We start from the raw sequence: 24,937 nt of genomic DNA, 5'->3' as shown, positions 1-24,937 counted from the left end.
TACACTTCACCTTCCCTAACCTTCTCCTGTGAAGATTGGAAATTTAGGGAAGATGAAGGGAAGAGTGAGGGCTAGTAAGGGAGTCTACAACATTGATGAAAACCTTCCAAAGTACTAATTGGAAGCCGCCCGTTGTTCAGCTAAAGATCATCTCCATTTCACTTTCGTCAACTCCAGACATCCCTACACTGAACCCATTAATTATGCCCACCACACTACCTTTATCTAAGACCAAATCTTCACGGGTTCTTTTCTCTGTGGCATGATTTCCCGTGCCCATCCCTCACCTTCACTTTGCTCTCATCATGACAATTTCCTGGCCCTTCTTTCTCTCCCCATTTTTGTCACCAACCAACCTCTTCACATCATCAGTTGTTCCAGGATCAACCATGCCATGGTGGCACTTCATCATTACCATGTTGCAGATTTCTCTTTCTAAATTTAAACTCTGACTACCATCTGTCTAGGCTCACTAATATTCATTTTTATCATCCCTAATACATTGTTCACAAATACTGCTATAAATGTTTAAGAGTAATGAAAACAATGTGTTTGGTCCACGAAATTCACTTTACTACTCTAGCTATATCTACTTTCTTCCTCTGGGCTTCCTTGTGGCCAGAAGTTTTAAATCAAAACATAATTTTCCAGACTTCTCTGGTGGTCCAGTAGTTAAGACTGCATGTTCCCAGTGTAGGGGGTACTTGGTTTGATCCCTGGTTGGGGAACTAATATCCTACATGCTTCACAGTGTGGCAAAAAAAAAAAACTTTTTTTTTTTTAATAAAAAAGAATTAAATAAAATTAAAAACAAACAATTTCACAATTACTGGATCACCATCCTTAATTTGAATTCCCCCAAATCAGAGTCTGGATCAAGATAGATTAATTGAGAGCTGATGTCAGGAAGTAGAGACATAATAGAAAAGGAAGAGAGAGTCAGGGAAGAAAGAAACACCAATAAAAGTTGCGCCCCTGAGCTTGTCATCACCATGAGAAACCCCCAGAATCTGCTGAGTCTCACATTCTTTTGATGGACAGATGTCTAAGGGAGTGATAACTACCCACGGATTGCAAAATACCTGTATCAGGCTGAGTAAGATTTTATAGATTTTGCCCTGAGTTATAGAAGTAGAGAGATTTGGTGGATCCTTGACATGGGACGCTTCCTGGAGGCACCCCTCTTTCACAGCTATGATCACGGAGGAGGAGTGTTGCAGTTTGGTGCACAAAACCCATTCCAACCACTCTTAATCTCCTAAAGATGGTCCCCTGTATTTCTCTATTTGGTCTCTCATAATCCAGATTTCAAAATGTAATCATCTCTGTCTCCTTTCTTCTCTCTCACTAGTTACCAGCTCCCCAGATACGTTTGTAGTATCAGGTGTGGCACCATAGAAAGGTTGAGAGATGACTGGCCAAGAACATAGGATTCACAGCCCTTAGATCTCAATTAAGCTTGTTCTATGAAATTCACTAATAACGTTCCAGCAGTGTTTCACCATGAAACAACTGTGTGTTTGGTAGATAGAAATAATCTAGAAGGCATAACAAACGTTAAAGATGAGGAGCTCAGCAAAAAGTCATTTCCTAAGTTTTGCAAACATCCTTTTATTGATGAGAAATCTAAGCCAACAGCCAGTTGGGGGTCATGGTATTCGCAAAGTATATTATGCAGATGTTGTTTTAGTTTTACAAAGAGGAATAACTTAAAGTTAGGCAACGCTACTCACGAGTAGAAACACAGAGATATATTTTCACTAAATTGTACATAATATTTTTTCTATTTGCTGCCTTTTATTCAATTATAGCTGCATTTGTGACTTATCAGACTGGCACCACTGAGAAAACACTTGTTAGTGTTTTCCTGATAAAACATGTTCCCTGATAAAAATGTGTGTGTCTACTGCTCACATATTCAGATTTGTAATCTAAATTTCATTTTAGTACATTTTTGATATTTTACTCTAGAGGAAGTTTCAAATTTACACAAACAACATTAATTTTTTTTTTCATTTTATTTAAAAAATTATCATATTGTAAATATTTTTCCTTAGATACTCCCTAAAATCCTACAGGGTTTTTATTTGCATAAACATAGAATAGAAAAATTATCTGTCAAAGGATTAAGAAGGCACATCATTTTATTTTATCAAGTAGGAAAATAAGATTCCTCTGTTATGTAAATATTTGTCCCAATTTCTGTTCATCAGAAGACCTGCTAAAATAAAAAGATCCCAAAATAGAGTGCAGTCTCTCTCAATCCTTCCCTAATTCTTGGACTTCGGGTGGGATTAACAAAAAGAAATAAATCATACTAAAAGAGAGTTGGTTATTCCACTGTTTTCTGGAAAGACTGTTCTAATGACCAGTACATGTGCTTATGGGCAAAAGTGTAATTTGAAAGCAAAATGTGATTTTCCCTCCTCAAACCAGCCTGAAAACACATGTCATTATATATGGAAGCCTTTTCTAGGCAGTGCTGCCCTCTGCTCCCCAGCCTCTTTGAGCGTTAGCCTTTCTATTTCATGCCCTGCAGATGCCTGAAGTGCCTGGGAATTTACACTTTGCTTTTACCAGGGGTTAGAAATTTGAATGCAGAGTTCCAAAGAATAGCAAGGAGAGATAAGAAAGCCTTCCTCAGTGATCAAAGCAAAGAAATAGAGGAAAACAACAGAATGGGAAAGACTAGAGATCTCTTCAAGAAAATTACAGATACAAAGAGAACTTTTCATGCAAAGATGAGCTCAGTAAAGGACAGAAATGGTATGGACTAAACAGAAGCAGAAAATATTAAGAAGAGAGACAAGAATACACAGAAGAACTATATGAAAAAGATGTTCACGATCCAGATAATTATCATGGTGTGATCACTCACCTAGAGCCAGACATCATGGAATGTGAAGTCACGTGGGCCTTAGGAAACATCACTACGAACAAAGCTAGTGGAGGTGATGGAATTTCAGTTGAGCTATTCCAAATCTGAAAAGATGATGCTGTGAAAGTGCTGCACTCAATATGCCAGCAAATTTGGAAAACTCAGCAGTGGCCACAGGACTGGAAAAGGTCAGTTTTCATTCCAATCCCGAAGAAAGGCAATGCCAAAGAATGCTCAAACTACCGCACAATTGCACTCATCTCACACGCTAGTAAAGTAATGCTCAAAATTCTCCAAGCCAGGCTTCAGCAATACGTGAACCATGAACTTCCTGATGTTCAAGCTGGTTTTAGAAAAGGCAGAGGAACCAGAGATCAAATTACCAACATCTGTTGGATCATCACAAAAGCAACAAAGTTCCAAAAAAAATCTACTTCTGCTTTATTGTCTATGCCAAAGCCTTTGACTGTGTGGATCGCAAGAAACTGTGGAAAATTCTTCAAGAGATGGGAATACCAGACCGCCTGAACTGTCAGGAAGCAACAGTTAGAACTGGATATGAAACAACAGACTGGTTCCAAATTGGGAAAGAAGTATGTCAAGGCTGTATATTTTCACTCTGCTTATTTAACGTATATGCAGAGTACAACATGAGAAACGCTGTGCTGGAGGAAGCAAAAACTGGAATCAAGATTGCTGGGGGAAATATCAATAACCTCAGATATGCAGATGACACCACCCTTAGGGCAGAAAGTGAAGAAGCATTAAAGAGCCTCTTGATGAAAGTGAAAGAGGAGAGTGTAAAAGTTGGCTTAAAACTCAACATTCAGAAAACAAAGATCATGACATCCGGTCCCGTCACTTCATGGCAAATAGATGGGGAAACAATGGAAACAGTGACAGACTTTATTATTTTGGGCTCCCAAATCACTGCAGATGGTGACTGCAGCCATGAAATTAAAAGACGCTTACTCCTTGGAGGAAAAGTTATGACCAAACTAGACAGCAGATTCAAAAGCAGAGACATTACTTTGCCAACAAAGGTCCATCTAGTCAAAGCTATGGTTTTTCCAGTAGTCATATATGGATGTGAGAGTTGGACTATAAAGAAAGCTGAGCGCTGAAGAATTGATGGTTTCGAACTGTGGTGTTGGAGAAGACTCTTGAGAATCCCTTAGACAGCAAGGAGATCCAACCAGTCCATCCTAAAGGAAATAAGTCCTGAATATTCATTGGAAGGACTGATTCTGAAGCTGAAACTCTAATACTTTGGCCACCTGATGTGAAGAACTGACTCATTGGAAAATACCTTTTTGCTGGGAAAGATCGAAGGCAGGAGGAGAAGGGGACAGCAGAGGATGAGATGGTTGGATGGCATCACCGACTCAATGGACATGAATTTGAGTAAACTCTGGGAATTGGTGATGGACAGGGAGGCCTAGCATGCTACAGTCCATGGGGTTGAAAAGAGTCAGACATGACTGAGTGACTGAACTGAACTGGAGCTGTACAGGATTGCTGAGCAATTTGTTTTGGGACAAAGAAATGTCTGAGGTTAGGTGAGCACGCAACTAATGATGCTTTACTTTGTCTGCAAAACATCAAGATCGATATGCAGGACATGTGAAGTTTATGGAACACTGTTTTCTTTTCCCTCTAGAGGAGCGAGAAAATACTGGATGATCCCTTTCTTAAGAGCAGTAACATGACTGTTGCTTTTTGATACAGCTTGGGCTACTCCTTCCCACCAACTGGTAATATTAATTTCCTGTACTTCAAATGCCAGAATTTAAATAATTAGAATTTTTTTGCATGTATATCTAGCTTCATTGTTCCAACTAGCCAAAACTTGGGGACAATGTTGTAATTTATAGTGAATAGAGCTAGTTCTGGGAGGTTGTGATAGGCATTAGAGATCCATGATATATTCATTAAAATTAGGTCTCTCGTGAACAATTAGGAGGAACTCAGAAAGAGAAAGCCTGATCAATGTCAAAGTTTTGGGCTAAAGTAGCTTTTCTTCTTGTTCTTCTACGGAAAGGACAGAGGATGGAATTTGGAAACTAGATTATCATCTCAGGAAATCAATGAATTTTGCAGCTTAAGAGGAATCTTTGTTAAGAGACACAGAAGGAAAATGGCACATTTCCCCCAAGTCATCCCTAAACAGAGAAGGAAGTGATATGAATATGGTACTGATTTCTCTCTTCTTGCTTAGAGGGAGGGGAGGAGGACTCACTTTTTTAATCAGCTATCTTAGGGTCTGAAGATCCCAGATCATTTTTTTTTTTTGCATCCTTGTGAGTCCCTTATTCACACAACCTTAAAGCATTGTACTGAAACCATCCATGTGCTATTCTAAAACCCCACAAATTTTTGGAGTCAAGATGACAAATCTTTAAAGTGAATGCTGAGGTTTTTACAACTTAGGAAAAACAAACCTATTTTAATTGCAAGTCAGTTAGATCAATTATAGGTGATTTTATTTATTTTTTTTCAGAGAGAGGGAAACATTTTCTCTTTGACAAATTATTTTCTGATGCCCAGCATGTTGTCAGGCTTTCCCCACCCCGCTGAGAATGTGTGTGGCTCTGTGTTCCCCAGCAGACTGGAAGGTACCAGCCTTCTCTATCCACCAGCAGCAGAACAACGCACAGGTCCTTTGGAAGGTGGCATTTCAGCTCAGTGCATATTTCAGGGCTGCCCTTGAGACAGGAATCAGAGTTCTTGTCCACGGCCCCGAAGGATGGAATCCACAAACATGCAGACGCTCATGGTAGCAAGCGAATAGGATGTATTAAAGAGGCAGAAAGTACAAAGCTCCCAGCATAGACACTGAGCGGGTAAAGAGTCCCCTATAGGTGATTTTTATTACCAAGGACAGTCTTTCTAAAGATACAATGTATTTTAAAAGTGAAGAAAATCATCACTTCTGAACAATCAAAGGAATCACTTCTAATCAGATATCAAGGCTCATTGTAACATCTGCTCACATGCCTCAAGATAGAATAGAAAATTGGATTAAGATATGAATTTCTGAAAATAAGACCTCAACCATCTACTTCAAATAAGCAACAAGGACCAAGAAAGGCAAACACCATACACACAAATTTAATTATCCTTGTCATAACAGAGTCAATGAGCCTAGCCAAGTCATTTTACCGCAGTGCATTCCAAAATACCCACTTCCTGCATTATGTCATTTTGTTCCATATCAAACATAAATATCAAAGCTTCTCTATCCTTAGGCTGCTTCCATGTCCTGGCTATTGTAAACAGTGTTGCAATGCACAGCGTGGTGCATGCGTCCTTTTGAATTATGGTTTTCTCTGGTACAACCTAAATGTCCATCAAAAGATGAATGCATAAAGATATATGTATATATGGATATAGATAAAGATACAGACAAGTTGATACAGATAAAGATATAGATAAATGGATACAGATATAGATAAATGGATATAGATAAAGATATAGATAAATGGATAAAGAATGGATAAAGATAAATATATATAAAATATATATAATGGATAGACCTGGAAATGATCATACTAAATGAATTAAGCCAGACAAAGAAAGACAAATATCATATGATATCGCTTATATGCAGAATCTAAGAGAAAAAAAAGATACAAATGAACTTATTTATAAAATATAAACAGACTCACAGACACAGAAAAAAAACTTGGGTTACTAAAGGGGAAGCAGGGGGAGGATAATTTAGGAGTTTGGGATTAACATATATACACTATACGTAATATCTATATATTTATATCTGTATATAAAATAGAACTCTCTATATAAAAGTATATCTGTATATAAAATAACCAACAAGGACCTACTATTGCACAGGGAACTATATTCAATATTTTATAATAATTTATAAGGGAAAATATTCTATATATATATAAAGAAAAGAATCTATATATATATAATCTACATAAAGAATCTATAAATAATCTATATCATATATATATGAATATAGATATGTAAAGAAATATACGTAACTGAATCACTTTGCTGTATATCTGAAACTAACATAACATTGTAAATCAACTATACATCAATAAAAAAAATTGTATGTTTTCTGTTAGCATTTGAAGCCTTTATTAAAATGTATTTGACTTCCAAAGTAAGGATAAATAAGTTAATTCAAGTATTAATGATAATTGACACTGTATATTTAATTGTATTATGTTCAAGGCAAGTCTCAGAAGCATAAAGTTGTATCTCTCAGGATTTTTTTAGCTTAGCATAATTATTTTGTTTTTCATGGTCCCATGAGATAAAACTAAGAAACTCAGTTATAACTGAGTTCTTGCTATTCACAATGTTTCCATTGGGTGTAGCTATGATATTAGAGAGGTTAATACCACAGCCTGCTTATTCAAGGAAGGATGCTCAGATATGTGGGGGATTTGTAGTGACTTTGTCTCTAGCATTAAACTACATGAGTCAGCCGTATGTTCCATGGGTTAACCTAAAACAATTTCAAATCAATCACATCAAGATGGATTTCACTGCGTTCTTCCAAAAAGGAAGAATCATACAAACCTGAGACCTGTATTAAAACTTCACCCAACAATAATTCCACCTAGTTTACTCATTCTTGAATTTTTTTTAATAGAATCATGTAATTCACATCTAGTTTGAATGCCTTCTGTACATGGACATCTGTAGGATAAAACGAGATGAATAAGCAGAAAACCCTTTAACAATGCAAGTCCTTTACTCAGTGGTGGGTCTGAGCAGAGTGTCTTTAAATGTCTTTTATCTTAAAGGGAAAAAGAAAAAGTATTTCTCCTAAAATGCAAGGGCAGCTGACTTGCTGAGATGAAAACTGCTAACTCTTTTCCTAACAACACCATATGTCTCCAACTGGATCATAATGCAGATAGTTCTCAGGAGAATGTCACACATGGAAACTAACCATATCGAGTCACAGCTTCACTGCTGACTCATGATTAACCAGGGGTCGTACTTTGGGATTTTTCAGAGCATCCAAATGCCAATCCTAATGGCCTTTCTTCTTTCCCAAAACTTAGCGTGTCATAAAATGAACCTGATCCTGCCAGAAAACTATGTCTTTTTTTGTTGTTGTTCAGACTTCGTTTTCTATATAACTCAATATATTTTAATGAACCAAAATGTTCAACCCCTAAATACTCTAGCCATGGGTTTTAAATAGTAGATACTTAAGGTAGCAAACATTACAAAGATGCAACATAAAATCATCAAAAGAAAAAATATGACTGAAGAAGTCACATTTTTCCTCTAAGAATCACTGAAAATAAAAAACCAACAAATAAACCAAGATGTATGAGTCAGATATTTCCTTATCTGTTATTCTCTTTCAGAACTTCACTCAACATTTAATATTTTTATGCATGAGTAACATGTATTTTTTTTCCAGTTTTATTGAGATATGAGTAAGATATTTTAATCTACTTAATACACGATACTATTCATGTATTTTTTTCAAAATTAATATCATGTCAAGGTAGTCCTAGCTCACATTCCGATACATATGATATATTCAATTCTTTTGTGTTGATTGTAATTCTTAATAGCATAAAGTTATATCATCTTATGATGTGTGTCAAATATTGAGAATTTTACCTTCAAAAATATGAAATGCCCTGAAGTACTCTAAACTGGTGCTTCCTAGATTATCTCTGATGAATGGGCGTACTAAAAAATTTAATGTGCATTTGATATTTTTGTAAAATATGAAGTTATGCAGTAAGACTTCATGATAATGTCATATTGCTATAAAAGTTTCTAAATGCTCTTTCTGCCTTTCTGCATTCTTCTCGTCATGGGCTGGTAAGAACTGTTTGGGAACTGGTCTCAATCTATGGATTCCACTGTTATTATTATTATTTTTACAATATGTCACTCACTGTTTAGATATTTTACAAAGTAGAAATCAGGATACCAATATTAATGATATAAGTCACAAACTTTCTTCACGGCAAGTGCATTTCAAACTATTCTTTGCTATTTTCCTTCTAATTCACTTTAAGGAATTAGCAGCAGAGATTCAAAAAGACAGGCCAAAGATGGATCACCAAGAAGCTTTTGGTAGTGTTGAGAAAGATGAGTTGCATAGTATTAAAAAAAATACATATTTATAAAGGCAAAAAGTTTCCTCCATTGGGAGGAAACTATGGGCCTTACCATGTACTCATTCTGATAGTAGCAATGAGCCTAGAGATTATTTAATGATTACTTTATGGCATTTCTCACCTGGGATTCCTGGTGGTGTTTTCAGATATTTTCCATTAAAATGTTGAATTACCACTTCACATTTTTCAGTAGACTCCATTCTGGGAAAAGAAGTAAACAGGGGATTATATACTTTCATGAAGCTGTACATATCCATGAAAAATAAAAAGAGAAGGAAATTAAGAAAACCTAGACAAGCTTCATTTGAGAATTTTACCAGAATTGTCACCAGTTGCCATGACCACATAGTGGATAGAACACCACAAACCCATTGCCACCAAGAGCAAGCTTTACTCTACTGAAGGCTGACTGTGTGGGCGGCTCTGAGTGGAGTCATCACTCAGACATAATCCCGAGGCATCATCTTATTTAATCTGTATAACAATTTAATCCGTACCCTCAAAGTGCTCAATAAACATCTTTTGAATGTCCGAATTAGCAAACGTGAGAGGCAGTTCTCACTATTGCCTTTCACACCATGAGGCCAGTCAGGCTGAGCAAGACGAACTGCCTTGGCAGCAAGTGGTCGAGGTGGGCTTGTAGCTGAGGCCTGGGGGACACCCACCTGCATTGCAGCTACTGAGCTATACCCTGAGAATCTGCACAAAGCAAGGTGAGGGAGTGCGCTGGCTTTCCACAACTGGCAGCCTAAGCGGGAGACTCACACAGTAGTGTTGTCATCATGATGCCATTTCACGCTCACATCATGACACCTTTATTGAAAATCCATGAGATGACAGACACAGAAGGGAGTTATTTCAGGTCCCAGATGTCTTAGGAAAATAAACATACACAAGCCTCAGGTCTTGAACTTTCTTACTTTTGAATTTTAGATGACCTCCTATTTTTTTCATACTAGGTATCAATAGAGTCGTTTTCTTTTGCCAAATTTTGGCATCTCACATAAAAGCTCATGAACAACATTTGGGACCACACCATCACACTGTCAACAGGTGGATCGCCTCTGAGGCTGGCCCGCCCTCAAGCCTCGAGGGTGTATTTTCCTTTGCTGCTGAATAAAACTGAGCTGTAACCAAGCTGTAACACTGGTCCGCGGGTTCAAATCTTTGCTGCGGCAAGACAGAACTGAGGAAATTACACAGTCCCCCGACATATCTAGTGCCGTGTCTTGCATTTAACCTGGCTGAAACAACCTCAGCTTGGTCCTAGGGAGGTGGAGACTAAGCACAGCAAAAGCCCAACTTGGTGAAAGCTCACATGGGAGAAACTGAACGCAAAGGAATCCCCGTGCAGTGGAAGTGACAAGATAACGTGCTGGAAACTGAGACAACAAAAACAGACTTAGCAGAAAGCTCAGGCAGCTCAGTCTGATTCCAGAAGACCTCCAGTTAAGGTCAGATCAGATCAGATCAGTCGCTCAGTCGTGTCCGACTCTTTGTGACCCCATGAATCGCAGCACGCCAGGCCTCCCTGTCCAACACCAACTCCCAGAGTTCACTCAGACTCATGTCCATCGAGTCAGTGATGCCATCCAGCCATCTCATCCTCTGTCGTCCCCTTCTCCTCCTGCCCCCAATCCCTCCCAGCGTCAGAGTCTTCTCCAACGAGTCAACTCTTCACATGAGGTGGCCAAAGTACTGGAGTTTCAGCTTCAGCATCATTCCTTCCAAAGAAATCCCAGGGCTGATCTTCAGAATGGACTGGTTGGATCTCCTTGTAGTCCAAGGGACTCTCAAGAGTCTTCTCCAACACCACAGTTCAAAAGCATCAATTCTTCGGCGCTCAGCCTTCTTCATAGTCCAACTCTCACATCCATACACAACCACAGGAAAAACCATAGCCTTGACTAGACGAACCTTTGTTGGCAAAGTAATGTCTCTGCTTTTCAATATGCTATCTAGGTTGGTCATAACTTTCCTTCCAAGGAGTAAGCGTCTTTTAATTTCATGGCTGCAGTCACCATCTGCAGTGATTTTGGAGCCCAGAAAAATAAAGTCTGGCACTGTTTCCACTGTTTCCCCATCTATTTGCCATGAAGTGATGGGACCAGACGCCATGATCTTTGTTTGCTGAATGTTGAGCTTTAAGCCAACTTTTTCACTCTCCACTTTCACTTTCATCAAGAGGCTTTTTAGTTCCTCTTCACTTTCTGCCATAAGGGTGGTGTCATCTGCATATCTGAGGTTATTGATATTTCTCCCGGCAATCTTGATTCCAGCTTGTGTTTCTTCCAGTCCAGCGTTTCTCATGATGTACTCTGCATAGAAGTTAAATAAACAGGGTGACAAAATACAGCCTTGACGAACTCCTTTTCCTATTTGGAATCAGTCTGTTGTTCCATGTCCAGTTCTAACTGTTGCTTCCTGACCTACATGCAAATTTCTCAAGAGGCAGGTCAGGTGATCTGGTATTCCCATCTCTTGAAGAATTTCCCAGTTTATTGTGATCCACACAGTCAAAGGCTTTGGCATACTCAATAAAGCAGAAATAGATGTTCTTTCTGGAACTCTCTTGCTTTTTCCATGATCCAGCGGATGTTGGCAATTTGATCTCTGGTTCCTCTGCCTTTTCTAAAACCAGCTTGAACATCAGGAAGTTCACAGTTCACATATAGCTGAAGCCTGGCTTGGAGAATTTTGAGCATTACTTTACTAGCGTGTGAGATGAGTGCAATTGTGTGGTAGTTTGAGCATTCTTTGGCATTGCCTTTCTTTGGGATTAGAATTAAAACCGACCTTTCCAGTCCTGTGGCCACTGCTGAGTTTTCCAAATTTGCTGGCATATTGAGTGCAGCACTTTCACGGCATCATCTTTCAGAATTTGAAATAGCTCAACTGGAATTCCATCACCTCTACTAGCTTTGTTCGTAGTGATGCTTTCTAAGGCCCACTTGACTTCACATTCCATGATGTCTGGCTCTAGGTGAGTGATCACACCATCGTGATTATCTGGGTCGTGAAGATCTTTTTTGTACAATTCTTCCAGTTTAGGTCAACAAGCTACAACTTGCCATGCCAACTCAACAAGGATATATAAAACTATACCCAACCACGGAAAATATCAGGCACCCTTAGATGGACACCACTATAAGGACTCTGAGGTTTGAGACTAGCAGAGGAGGAGGCCCAACGCCCCTCGCTGTTCCAGCTCAGCAGGAAGTAGCCAGAGAGACCTCGACTCCCCTATTCCCAAAGAATTGGGCCTCCCATCTCTTGGGGGGGGATGCTACGTAGTTAGAATAGGAAGAATCAGTCTAAAATGGCAGTGTCTAAAAGATAAAGAAGAACTTCTCTGTAGCTCAGACTGTAAAGAATCTGCCTGCAATGCAGGAGAACTGGGTTTGATCCCTGGGTCAGGAAGATCCTCTGGAGAAGGGAAGAGCAACCCACTCCAGTATTCTTGCCTGGAGAATCCCCATGGACAGAGGAGCCTGGTGGGCTACAGTCCATGAGGTTGCAAAGAGTCAGACATGACTGAGAAACTCACATTACATCACACTGTCAACATTAGCAGTCTTGCAATCTCCTAAGTAGAATAGTATCAGCAATATTCCTAAATTTTAACTCTATCTGACCTTTATTATTTGGTAAAATTGGGTGGGAAAGGTAAAAATTAAAGGGTCAATTCTATTCAAAAGAAATTAATGCCCATGAACGGCACACCAGAGGAAAAACAGACTTAAGAAATGGCACACATACATAGAAAAGAATATGTATGAAATATATAAAATTTGTCCAAAAGGCAAAGTGTATAATTTTGGATGTTCTGCTGGATTTTATCAATAATATGAGCTTTCTTGGAATGAAGCCCTTTGACACAATTTGTTAACCTTTTGTGCATCCAAATATTATGTGTGTTTTCATGATCATATTACATGCAGAGTAAACAAGGGAAAAAATTTATAAACAACTGCCAAACGAGGTATACATTTATTACAGTTATAGGAATTCCAATGTGAGAGGAATTGCAGATGCCAGGAAAACTCTGAGAAGTGTACACAGGAGGCCAGAAACGCCACTGGAGAAATAACTGGGGCAGGAGTCTGGGGGGCAAGGCGGAAGGTCATGTCCCTGTAGATGGGGCAGAGTGAGCAGAGCGTTGGGGCTGGATGGAGTTTCACGGGGGAAGCTCCTGGAGATAAGCTGAGAGGTGAGGCAGAAGCTTTTGAGTTATCAAGTTAAGGACTTTTTTTTTTTTTGGAAGTTAGTTGATTTATAATGTTAAGTTAGTTTCTGGTGCAGAGCAAAGTGATTCGGTTATATTCAAAAAACTAAGACCATGGATTCCAGTCCCATCACTTCATGGCAAACAGAAGGGGGAAAAAAAAAAAGTAACACAATGAAGCTATGAGCCATGCCATGCAGAGTTGCCCTAAAGGAGATGAAACCATTCAATCCTAAAGGAAATCAACTCCGAATATTCATCAGAAGGACTGATGCTGAAACTCCAGTGCTTTGGCCACTTGATGCAAAGAGCCAACTCATTGGAAAAGACCCTGATGCTGGGAAAGATTGAGGGCAGGAGGAGAAGGGGATGACAGAGGACGAGATGGTTGGATGGCATCACTGCCTCAATGGACATGAGTTTGAACAAACTCCAGGAGATAGGGAAGGACAGGGAAGCCTGGTATGCTGTACTCCATGGGGTTGTAAAGAGTCAGACACAACTTAGCAACTGAACAACAAAATATATACTTATATATGTATACTTATATATGTATATACATACATATATTAGATATGGCTTCTCTGATAGCTCAGTTGGTAAAGAATCTGCCTGCAATGCAGGAGACCCTGGTTTGATTCCTAGGTCGGGAAGATCCACTGGAGAAGGGATAGGCTCTCCACTCCAGTATTATGGGGCTTCCTTTGTGGCTCAGCTGGTAAAGAATCCTAAAAAATCCACCTGTAATGCAGGAGACCTGTGTTGGATCCCTGGGAGTATGTGTGTGTGTGTGTGTGTATGTGTATATATATATATATATATATATATATATATATATATATATATATAATTTTTTCAGATTCTTTTTTATAGGTTATTAGAAAATATCACATATATTTATTGTGCTACACAGTAGGACCTTGTTGTTTATTTATTTTTCTATAATAGTGTGTATTTATTAACTCCTAATTTATCCCTCTATGCATTCCCCCTGTAATCGTAAGTTGGTTTTCTATGTCTGTGACTCTACTTATTTTACATATAAGTTTATTTGTATCATTTTTTTAAGATTCAAGTTCTATGTGATATTGCATTTGTCTTTCTCTATCTGGCTTACTTTAGTTAGTATGACCATCTCTAGGTTCATCCATGTTGCTGCCAATGGCATTATTTCATTCTTTTTTATGGCTGAGTAATATTCCATTGTGTATATATACCACATCTTCTTTACCCCTTTCTCTGTCAATGGACATATAGGTGGCATCTGTGTCTTGGCTATTGTAAACAGTGCTGCAGTAAACACTGGGGTGCATGTATCTTTTTGAATTGTGGTTTTCTCTGGATATATGCCCAGGAATGTATTGCTGGATCATATAGCACCTCTATTTGAAGATGTTTTCAAAAGCACATTCCATCTGGGGTGCTCTAAAATTATTTTATGATTCAAATTTAAAAAAGAATATTTTCAAAGGGACATACATTCCTAGGAAACACAGAGAAGATGCACATTTTCCTGCATTGATACAGATGGTGAAGCAGAGCAGGACTGATGTCAAGGGCATGAGACTATGCATTACTGGAGCCCCAAGCCTGGGAAACTTCACTCGATTTAAAGCTCTGCTGTCACTGTCAATACATTTTAAACCAGGGGGTCTTCTATTTTTAATTTTCACTAGGACCCACCAATTACATAGCTGGTCCTGCTAAGACAAGAAAGCACAGGAAATTAACTTGACATAATAGTCACGTATCAGATGCCCAGTGGATCCACATACTGTTATTTGGAAGAACATCTGAAGAGTGACTCTTGTGTCCAAATGCAAAAGTAAAACTTTAAGCTTAATAATATCCAACTTTAGTCAATAAAAACAAAAATGGCATTTTGTTCAATGTTTAATCACAGTGGCGACTACAAACTGGCACTTGCCATCTAACTCCACAAGATTTAGATCAGGCGCTGCTGCAGCTGCGGACTTTCAGACACCCCTGAAAGGAGTTCAGGGTGAAGAGCAGAAATGAGACGCCCTATGCTGGAAGAAAAACGGACAGGCTAAGTCTTCAGATAGTTAGTTTCAGGAATTGATGTTATTAGCCCAATGCTATCTCCTCATATCTACAAAAGCACTGAAATCTGTCATGGAGATGACTGCTCCTTGTGACTAGGAAAATCTGCAAAAAATGTATGCTTGATAACATACGCTGCCCCTTCACCAAGATCACATTTATACCTTCCCCTCTACATCTTTGGCGCAGTGTCCCAGAGCTACCTGAGGTGCTGTTCCTGGGCTGCTCTCCTCAATTTGCCCCCCAATAAAACTTAACTTGCAGCTCTCACATTATTTTTATTTAACTCAACAACAGATTTCCCAAAATTAGAGGATATTTGGATTAGAAAGACAAGATGAATGATTCCCCATTCCAAATATTGAAGAGCAGCTAAGTACAATTTTGCTAACTCATTCACATTTTCTTTCCAGGAGAATGTTTCACATCTTCCAACTTGTTATTTTTATTTTTTTTCTTTTAAGTAGGAAACTTCCATTTCTAGGAACAAAAGAATTCAAATTCTGCTTTCTCTCTGCCCACAGGACCAACTCTCCATTGTCTCTTAGGGAAGATAACCTTCCCTCCAAGCAGTGACATGAATGGGAGAGGAAATGTAAGCCCTTAATTACTACAGATGTTACTTTATGGAATTTTTATTCCAGGAGAGCACCAGAATGAAAAGCTTATGCCCCAGGGCCCCCTCCCTGCTCAATCTCTCTCCAGGTACCCATCTAGATAAAAGGCAGTTAAGAATCTAAAGCTTGCTTGCCAGAGTCCTACAAATCAGACCCTTCCTCTTTGTCTTGAAAATGACATGGAATTCTAAATGAACACTGAAACTGGATGGGGGTTAGTTGTGTGCGAGCTTGTTAATGCCACATAATAAGACTCGGGGACTGCAGAGGAAGTCAGAGAAGAAAGTCAGGGGCCTTCATCCAGTCCACCCAGCTGGTTTGAAAGGCTCACATCTCCCCTTCTGGATGCTAGTATGATCGTCTTTTCTCGAGACTGTTTTACAGCACCATCAAGCCAGGTGGGGCTGCTGGTGAACGCAAGACAGCATCACAGAGTGCTCACTCTGATTTAACTGAGTGAATGTCTGCAGGAGTCTTTAGAGACTCTTGTCTCTGAAAGAATAAATGCAATAAAGGTCTGTTTTCTGTAGCTGCCGGTACTGAGTGTCAAACCATGTTGTGCGGCACCACCCAGAAGTGACAATTTCATTTTTATACACAGGGCACATTTTAACAAGGCAAAGTCTTCCCAGCAAAGACGACCATTGAGGAGCTGTGGAGTGGAGAGGTCCAGAGTGAGACCCACGAGCTCCAGAGGAGGGACTGCATTTGAAGGGCCACTTTAGGGAAAATGTGCCCATTTTCTTCTCCAGTTTCACTGTTAGCCTATTTGAAATGCCAGCCCAAGCCATCTGCGATCTGGCATGTGCTCCACTTGAAACTGACCCGAGCCTTATCAAGTGGGTCTGAAAAGGCAGCATGCCAGATAAAGCCACCTGACCAGGACCCCTTTGGATGGGCCACTGCATCCATTCTTTCTAGGTGGTACCTGAACCCTCTCACATCCCTCAGAAGAGTTCGAGTGCCAGCCAACCATTCACCCGTCAATGCATTAATTAGGTTCCTACAAGGCTCCAATCATGGTACAAAGCCTCAGGGTTTTCTGTTAGGTCTGATGTTTAAATAGAAACACACATTAAAGGTCCTGTTTGACATTCTTTCTTGTCTCCGTGCCTAGGAACCTGGCTTCATTCATTTGAAATGCTCCACCGAATTGTGACTTCGAGAAAATTTCTTTTTTAACAACATCTATTAAGACGTGCTCATTTCACAGCCAATGCAATCCTCACAGGCAGATTACATCCGATGAGAGCCTGCTTCAATATCAGGGCCAGACTTAACACATAGAGGTGGAAAAGCATAGTATAAAATCATCTTCAGCCTATCTGTCTCACATCCATGGAGAATCTCTCAGTTTATTATTTTCAAGCAATAAGCAGGATTATGCACACAGTTAAGACAAATTCACGCTGTTGTTTATGATGGTTAATGAGAGGCTTCCACTATTGTGAAATTTTGTGGTTTTGCAATCACAAGATCTGTACAAGTTATTGGTGACTTATACTTATACAGCTTTGCAAGCCAATCACCTTTGCTTCCAGTAAGATTTACGGAAAGGGTCAACATGAAAAGATTTTTGGAAAAAAGCAAATTATGTCATTGGCTTCTTAAACCCTGGTAACAGAAGAAAGCATAGTGAGTTTCAGGAAGAAAGAGGGGTGAAGGAGTTGAATTTCCTTCTGTTTTTGCAATTTGTTTTCTTCCTTTGAGGTGCTTGACATCCTTAAGAGACAAAAGTCATAAATGTCAAGTCGTGCACAGACTAGCCTTCCTGTCTCTTCTCTTTGAGGGAATTCTGACACCTTGGTGGCTCCTTGCACATTCCTCTTATGGAATGGAGCTGTGGACAACATTTGGCTCATGAAAACCCACTCCGAAGTCTTAAAATCACATATATTCAGGACTAGAAACAGCCTCAGATATCAACTTTTACATGACACAGAGGAAGAAGGTGGTGACTTCTCTAAAGTCGAGTTGTTGGATGAGTCTCCAAAGGAACTTTGGCCCTTGAGGCTCAGTCCAATGGCTTGTTTGGAAGAAATGGGGCTCCATGGCTGGCCTGTCATCCCTCCTGATTTCCTGCACTGATCTGCTTTCATCTTGTTGAAGCTGGGTGGGTCCTGCCATCCCCATGTCATGCAGCCACCAATGACCAGAGCAGGTGTTCTTAGAAATGGAAATTATACCTTGAGCTGATATAATGAGAAGGGTACTTCATTGCTGCAGTATTCTTTCCAAAACTCAGACATAACATGGATCCCATCATGAAATAAACATCGCAGAAACCTAGGTCTGGAGACACTTTTCAGGATACCTTGCTGGGACTACTCATGGAAAACAAAGAAAGTCTGAGATGCTGTCAGAGACCAGAGTAGACTGATAAAAAGACAACCAAATGCAAGATGGTGCCAGGGACCAGATTCTGGAGCAGAAAGGGGATTAGCAGTGGAAAAATGGGTGCAATTCATATAAGCTCTGGAGTTCAGTTAATAATACTGTAGTGATGTCAGTTTATTAATTCTGACAAATATGTTATGGTAATGCAAAGTGTTGACAATGGGAAAAACTGGATATAGGGTATATAAAACCTGTGTATGCTCTTTGTAAAGAGCTCTTTCTGTACGCTCTTTCTATAAAACTAAATTTATTCCCAACTTTGAAAAGGCTTATTTTAAAACTGACTGTATATTAAAATGATTAGTTGTTGTTCAGTTATTCAGTCAGGTCCAACTCTTTGTGTGTGACTCCATGGACTGCAGCATGCTAGGCTTCCCTGTCCTTCACTATCTCCTGGAGGTTACTCAAACTCATATTCATTGAATTGGTGATGCCATCTAACAATCTTATCCTCTGTGGATCCCTTAAAATGATTAGGGAACTATATTTCCTTTTTCTAGATACCAATGTTTGGGACCCAGTCCTGGAGATTCTGGCTTAATTGCTTTGGTGTGAAATCCAGGGACAAATTTTCCAAAGCTACCCAGGTGATCCCAGTATGCAGCCAGGGTTAAAAAAGACTATTCTGAAGTTCTGCATCAGGTCACCCCAAACTGGAGACCATGGGCCAAATCCAGCCCTCACATAGATCTGCTTGGGCTGCAAAGAGTTTCAGAAAAATTTGAAATGACTCGCAACATCTAAAGACTGAGAGAATTGACAAAAAATTTGAATGCCTCATTCCTCTTTCAAGAGAAAGGAAAAGAGAAAAAAAGAGATGTTTTCTGTGTGGCAACTATGACGTAGCAAAAACAAACTTGGTCTCTGTCCTGGGTTCCTAGCATAGGACTCCTACAGTTCTGGGGACTTCCTGAGTGATAGAAACGTCTTCTGCTACTCACAATGAACCACTTTCGACCATAACTGAGTTTGTGTTAATAAGATGACTCAAGGTGAAACCCCCAGATAGTGTTAGGACAGGGCTGGACAACAGAAAGACCCAATAATTAGAGGGCTAGAGCTTTGGGGCCCATCCTTCAATGTCTGGGGATGGCTGAGGGGCTAGAGTTTTGAGTTCAACCATCAACAATGAAATCAGATTGATTATACTCTTTGCAGCCAAAGATGGAGAAGCTTTATGCTGTCAGCAAAAATAAGACCGGGAGCTGAATGGGGCTCAGATCATGAACTCCTTATTGCCAAAATCAGACTTAAATTGAAGAAAGTAGAGAAAACCACTAGACCATTCATGTTTAACCTAAATCAAATCCCTTACAATTATATAGTACAAGTGACAGATAGATTTAAGAGATTAGATCTGATAGAGTACCTGAAGAACTATGGACGGAGGTTCATGACATTGTACAGGAGGCAGGGATCAAGACCATCCCCAAGAAAAATAAATGCAAAAAGGCAAAATGGTTGTCTGAGGAGGCCTTACAAATACCTGTGCAAAGAAGAGAAGTGAAAGGCAAAGGAGAAAAGAAAGATAAACCCATTTGAATGTAGAGTTCCAAAGAATAGCAAGGAGAGATAAGAAGGCCTTCCTCAGTGATCAGTGCAAAGAAATAGAAGAAAACAATAGAATGGGAAAGACTAGAGATCTCTTCTGGAGAAGGAAATGGCAACCCACTCCAGTGTTCTTGCCTGGAGAACCCCAGGGATGGGGGAGCCTATTGGGCTGCCATCTATGGGGTCACACAGAGTCGGACACGACTGAAGCAATTTAGCAGCAGCAGCAGCAGAAATCTCTTCAAGAAAATTAGAGATACCAAGGGAACATTTCATGCAAAAATGGGCACAATAAAGGACAGAAATGGTAAGGACCTAAAAGAAGCAGAAGCTATTAAGAAGAGGTGGCAGGAATACACTGAAGAGCTATACAAAAAACATCTTTATGACCCAGATAACCATGATGGGGTGATCACTCACCTAGAGCCAGACATCCTGGAATGTGAAGTCAAGTGGGCCTTAGGAAGTATCACTACGAACAAAACTACTGGAGGTGATGAAATTCCAGTTGAGCTATTTCAAATCCAAAAAGATGATGCTGTGAAAGTGCTGCACTCAATATGCCAGCAAATTTGGAAAACTCAGCAGTGGCCACAGGACTGGAAAAGGTAAGTTTTCATTCCAATCCCGAAGAAAGGTAATGCCAAAGAATGCTCAAAGTACCACACAATTGCACGCATCTCACATGCTAGTAAAATAATGCTCAAAATTCTCCAAGCCAGGCTTTAGCAATATGTGAACCATGAACTTCCTGATGTTCAAGCTGGTTTTAGAAAAGGCAGAGGAACCAGAGATCAAATTGCCAACATCTGTTGGATCATCAAAAAGGCAACAAAGTTCCAGAAGAACACCTACTTCTGCTTTATTGAATATGCCAAAGCTTTTGACTTTGGTCAAACTTTGACTTTGTTGTGGATCACAACACCCTATGGAAAATTCTTCAAGAGATGGGAATACCACCTTACCTTCCTCCTAAGAAATCTGTATGCAGGTCAAGAATCAACAGTTAGTACTGGACATGGACAATGGACTGGTTCCAAATTGGGAAAGGTGTATGTCAAGGCTGTACATTGTCACCCTGCTTATTTAACTTATATGCAGAGTACATCATGTAAAATCCTGGGCTGGAAGAAGCACAAACTGGAATCAAGATTGCCAAGGGAAATATCAATAACCTCAGATATGCAGATGACACCACCCTTATGGCAGAAAGTGAAGAAGAATAAAAAGCCTCTTGATGAAAATGAAAGAGGAGAGTGAAAAAGTTGGCTTAAAACTCAACATTCAGCAAACAAAGATCATGGCATCTGGTTCCATCATTTCATGGCAAATACATGGGGAAACAATGGAAACAGTGACAGAATTTATTTTGGGGGGGGGGCTCCAAAATCACTGAAGATGGTGACTGCAGCCATGAAATTAAAAGACGCTTGCTTCTTGGAAGAAAATCTATGACCAACGTAGACTGCAAACTAAAAAGCAGAAACATTACTTTGCCAACAAAAGTCTGTCTAGTGAAAGCTATGGTTTTGCCAGGAGCCATGCATGGATGTGAGCGTTGGACTATAAAGAAAGCTGAGCGCTGAAGAATTGACACTTTTGGACTGTGGTGTTGGAGAAGACTCTTGAAAGTCCCTTGGACTTCAAGGAGATCAAACCGCTCCATCTTAAAGGAAATCAATCCTGAATATTCCTTTTAAGGACTGATGCTGAAGCTGAAACTCCAACACTTTGGCCATCTGACGCAAAGAACTGACTCATTGGAAAAGACCCTGATTCTGGGAAAGATTGAGGGCAGGAGGAAAAGGGGACGACAGAGGATGAGATGGTTGGATGGCATCATCAACTCCATGCACATGAATTTGAGCGAGCTGCTGCTGCTGCTGCTGCTGCTAAGTCACTTCAGTCGTGTCCGATTCTGTGCAACCCCATAGATGGCAGCCCACCAGGCTCCCCCATCCCTGGGATTCTCCAGGTAGGAACACTGGAGTGGGTTGCCATTTCCTTCTCCAATGCATGAAAGTGAAAAGTGAAAGGGAAGTCGCCCAGTTGTGTCCGACTCTTAGCAACCCTATGGACTGCAGCCCACCAGGCTCCTCCGTCCATGGGATTTTCCAGGCAAGAGTACTGGAGTGGGGTGCCATTGCCTTCTCCAGAGCTAGCAATGGTCAATGATTCAATCCAATTGTGTTTGTGTGATAAGACCTCCATAGACACCACTGAACAGGGTTTGCAGAGCTTACGGGCTGATGGACACATTGCTGTATTGGGAAGGTGGGACACCAGAGAGGGCAGAGAATCTCTGAGTCACTTCTCCCCTCCCCACTCCCTCTTGCCCATGCATCTTTTCCTTTTGGCTGCTCCTGAGCTGTACATTTTCTGAAATACAAGCAAATATTTAAGTGTTTCCCCATGTTCTGTGGATAGTTGCAGTGAATTTTCAAGCTGAGGAGTTTCAAGGGAACCCCTGAATTTGTGGTGGGCAGGGCAGACATGTGGGTTGTCTGATACCCTATTTGTGGTTGTTTGAAGTGGGGTGCATCTTGTTGACTGAGCCCTTGAACCTGTGCGGTCTGATAACTCTGAGTAGTTAGGGTTAAAATGGAAATGGATTAGACACTCAGTTGGCGTAAGAGAACTAGATAACTGGTGTGGGAAAATGATATGGTGTTGATGTCAAAAAAAAATCCACATATTTGTTGTCAGAAATGAAGTCGGAAAAAACAAACATTGTTGTCAGAAATGAAGTTGGAAAAAACAAACATGACTGCATAGTTACTCTAGTTTGAGCAGTTGCTTTTTCTTTTTTCTTTTTTTTTTGCCTTTAGTTTTTTATTTTTTTACTTTACTTTTTCTAAACAGAGCCAGGCAGTTTGCCATGGCTCCAATCTGAAGGAGGAGTAGCAGGTTGTATTTATTGCTGAACTTGCGCTGTTTTCCATTTTTATATTTTAACAGTGGTGTCAAGGGGACTCATCCATGTGTACTGATGTTTCTCTCTAGCCCTCCCCCATGTCTTCCCAGCTCTGCCCTATGCCCCAAAGAAATGACACTTCCACGGGCTACATTATCTTTACACGGTCACTTGATGGCTTGTAGTGACGTCACCACTGGACGCCCAGTGGAAACAGAGGTCCGGCTGGTCCTGTTCATCCTTTCTGCTCTGGTACCACGTCTGTCTGGCAGGGGTTACATCCCTCCCTGTCTACGGTGCCTCCAGGTGGTCCCCGTTGCAAGGCCCTGGATCTCCCTGGACTCGGGGCACATGCCTCCACCTGTTTTCTTCTCTCTGGGGGGCAAAGTCTTGCTCCTGTTCATCGCCAGGTATCTCAGCTTCCCTTCATCAGTTCCCTTAGCTCTGTCACCCCTCTGTAAAGACTCCTCTACATCAGGATCTTCAGTTAGGTTATTTGGAAGGAAACTCTGTTGCCAGCCAGCACACTGATGGCTACCTCGTAAAACTATAAGCAATCAGGAACAAAATTATACATGAGGCCGTGTCTTTCAAGGTAAGTGGGAGGGAGACATGTTTACTCACACTTAGTCTGGGAGCTGCTTATTCCAGAATACCTGCCTGCCCCCCGGCCACATCCTTGTCTGGATGCATCATAATCTAAATTTATCTTTTCACCATATATTACCAATGTTTTCAAAAGGAACGTGGTGAAGAGAATGGAAAAACAATCAATTCAAAACCAAAATTGAGATAAAGAAGGAATTGATAAGTAGTATGTTCAGGTCTCATCATTCAGTGCAACTGGAATGAATGTATTATCACTTTTGATCAGTCTCTTTGAGCTGTAGCCATATTTCATTACTAGGTATTACTATCTGTTACATATCTATTCTTTTTTTCTCTGCTCCTTTTTTTTTTGCTTTTTTTCTCTTTCCTAAACATGCAGAACTTGGCCTGACCTTGACTATCCTCCCTTTCCTTTTCTGGGATGGAGCTTTCCTCTCGGGCTCCACCAGGGACTCTCATGCTGGTTCCTTCTCATCATCTGCATCTTGGGTTAAAGCTCTCTCCTCAGAGGGCTTTCCTGTCCTTGACTTCAAGCCTCTCGTTTTTTTTCACACTCCCTATAGCACCCATATGCTTTATTTTGTTTTTGTAACACTATTGTTGATATTCATCACTTGATATTTTATATTGGATGAATACTCATTGGGTCCCCAAATCCAGCAGAATGCCAGTCAGTGAAAGGAGATGTTTTTTGTGTGTATGCATATCTCTAATGATCACATGTGGAATAATTACTGGCATATTGGAGAAGGCAATGGCTACCCACTCCAGTATTCTTGCCTGGAGAGTCCCATAGACAGAAGAGCCTGCCAGGCGACAGTCCACGGGGTCACAAAGAGTTGTACATGACCGAGCAACTAACACTTTCACACTGGTATATTAGTAGTACCCACATATTTAATGGGTGAACTGAATGAATGTATGAATGAACGCATTTTACATATCAGGAAGGGAAGCTAGAGAGTTTAACAGGCCCAAGGACACAAATAGGCAGAACAGAACAAAGATGCAAGCGGAGTGATTTCTGACCATAAAGCCACGTGTATAACCGCACTTCATGGGTGGTATTGTTGTTTATCTGCTAAATCGTGTCTGACCCTTTTGTGACCCCATGGACTGTGCCTGCCAGGCTCCTCTGTCTATGGGATTTTCCAGGTAAGAATACTGGAGTGGATTGCCATTTCCTTCTCTGGGGGATCTTCCTGACCCAAGGCTCAAACCCAAGTCTTTTGCATTGACAGGCAGAGTCTTTACCACTGAGCCACCAGGGAAGCACTCATGTTAGGATGCTCCAGCTCACAGAAAGCTGAGCATGTAGGAAAGATATTAAATAAAGGAGGGTCACACACGTCTTCCAAACGGTATTGCAAAGTGCTTCTCTTTATCGACTGGAAACTCACAGCCTCCCTGAAATCCCACAACCTTCGGGGTCCAAGAGCGCCTGTCATGGTTTGTACTTAGAGCAGGTAGAGGGTGAAGAGATCTTACAGTCCCTGAGCACAAGGAACGGCCCCCATTTCCAACTCCAAGGTAACAAAGTTCTCCAATTTTAGT

General features: G+C 40.4%; 1 protein-coding gene across 9 annotated transcripts in view; it reads right to left on the bottom strand.

The window, feature by feature from the left end:
• Positions 1-24,937, bottom strand: part of RBMS3 (RNA binding motif single stranded interacting protein 3) — an 803,408-nt gene that overhangs the window by 268,157 nt on the left and 510,314 nt on the right. For all 9 annotated transcript variants that reach the window (XM_019984813.2, XM_019984808.2, XM_019984812.2 and 6 more), the window contains exon 6: positions 9,128-9,207. In XM_019984813.2, the coding sequence (XP_019840372.2) occupies positions 9,128-9,207 (80 nt within the window). The remainder of the gene's footprint in view (positions 1-9,127; positions 9,208-24,937) is intronic.

The sequence above is a fragment of the Bos indicus genome, chromosome 22, assembly GCF_029378745.1.
Source record: "Bos indicus isolate NIAB-ARS_2022 breed Sahiwal x Tharparkar chromosome 22, NIAB-ARS_B.indTharparkar_mat_pri_1.0, whole genome shotgun sequence".
NCBI lineage: Eukaryota > Metazoa > Chordata > Mammalia > Artiodactyla > Bovidae > Bos > Bos indicus.
Note: the sequence above shows the minus strand (reverse complement) of the source record. Positions and strands in the feature narration are given on the sequence as shown.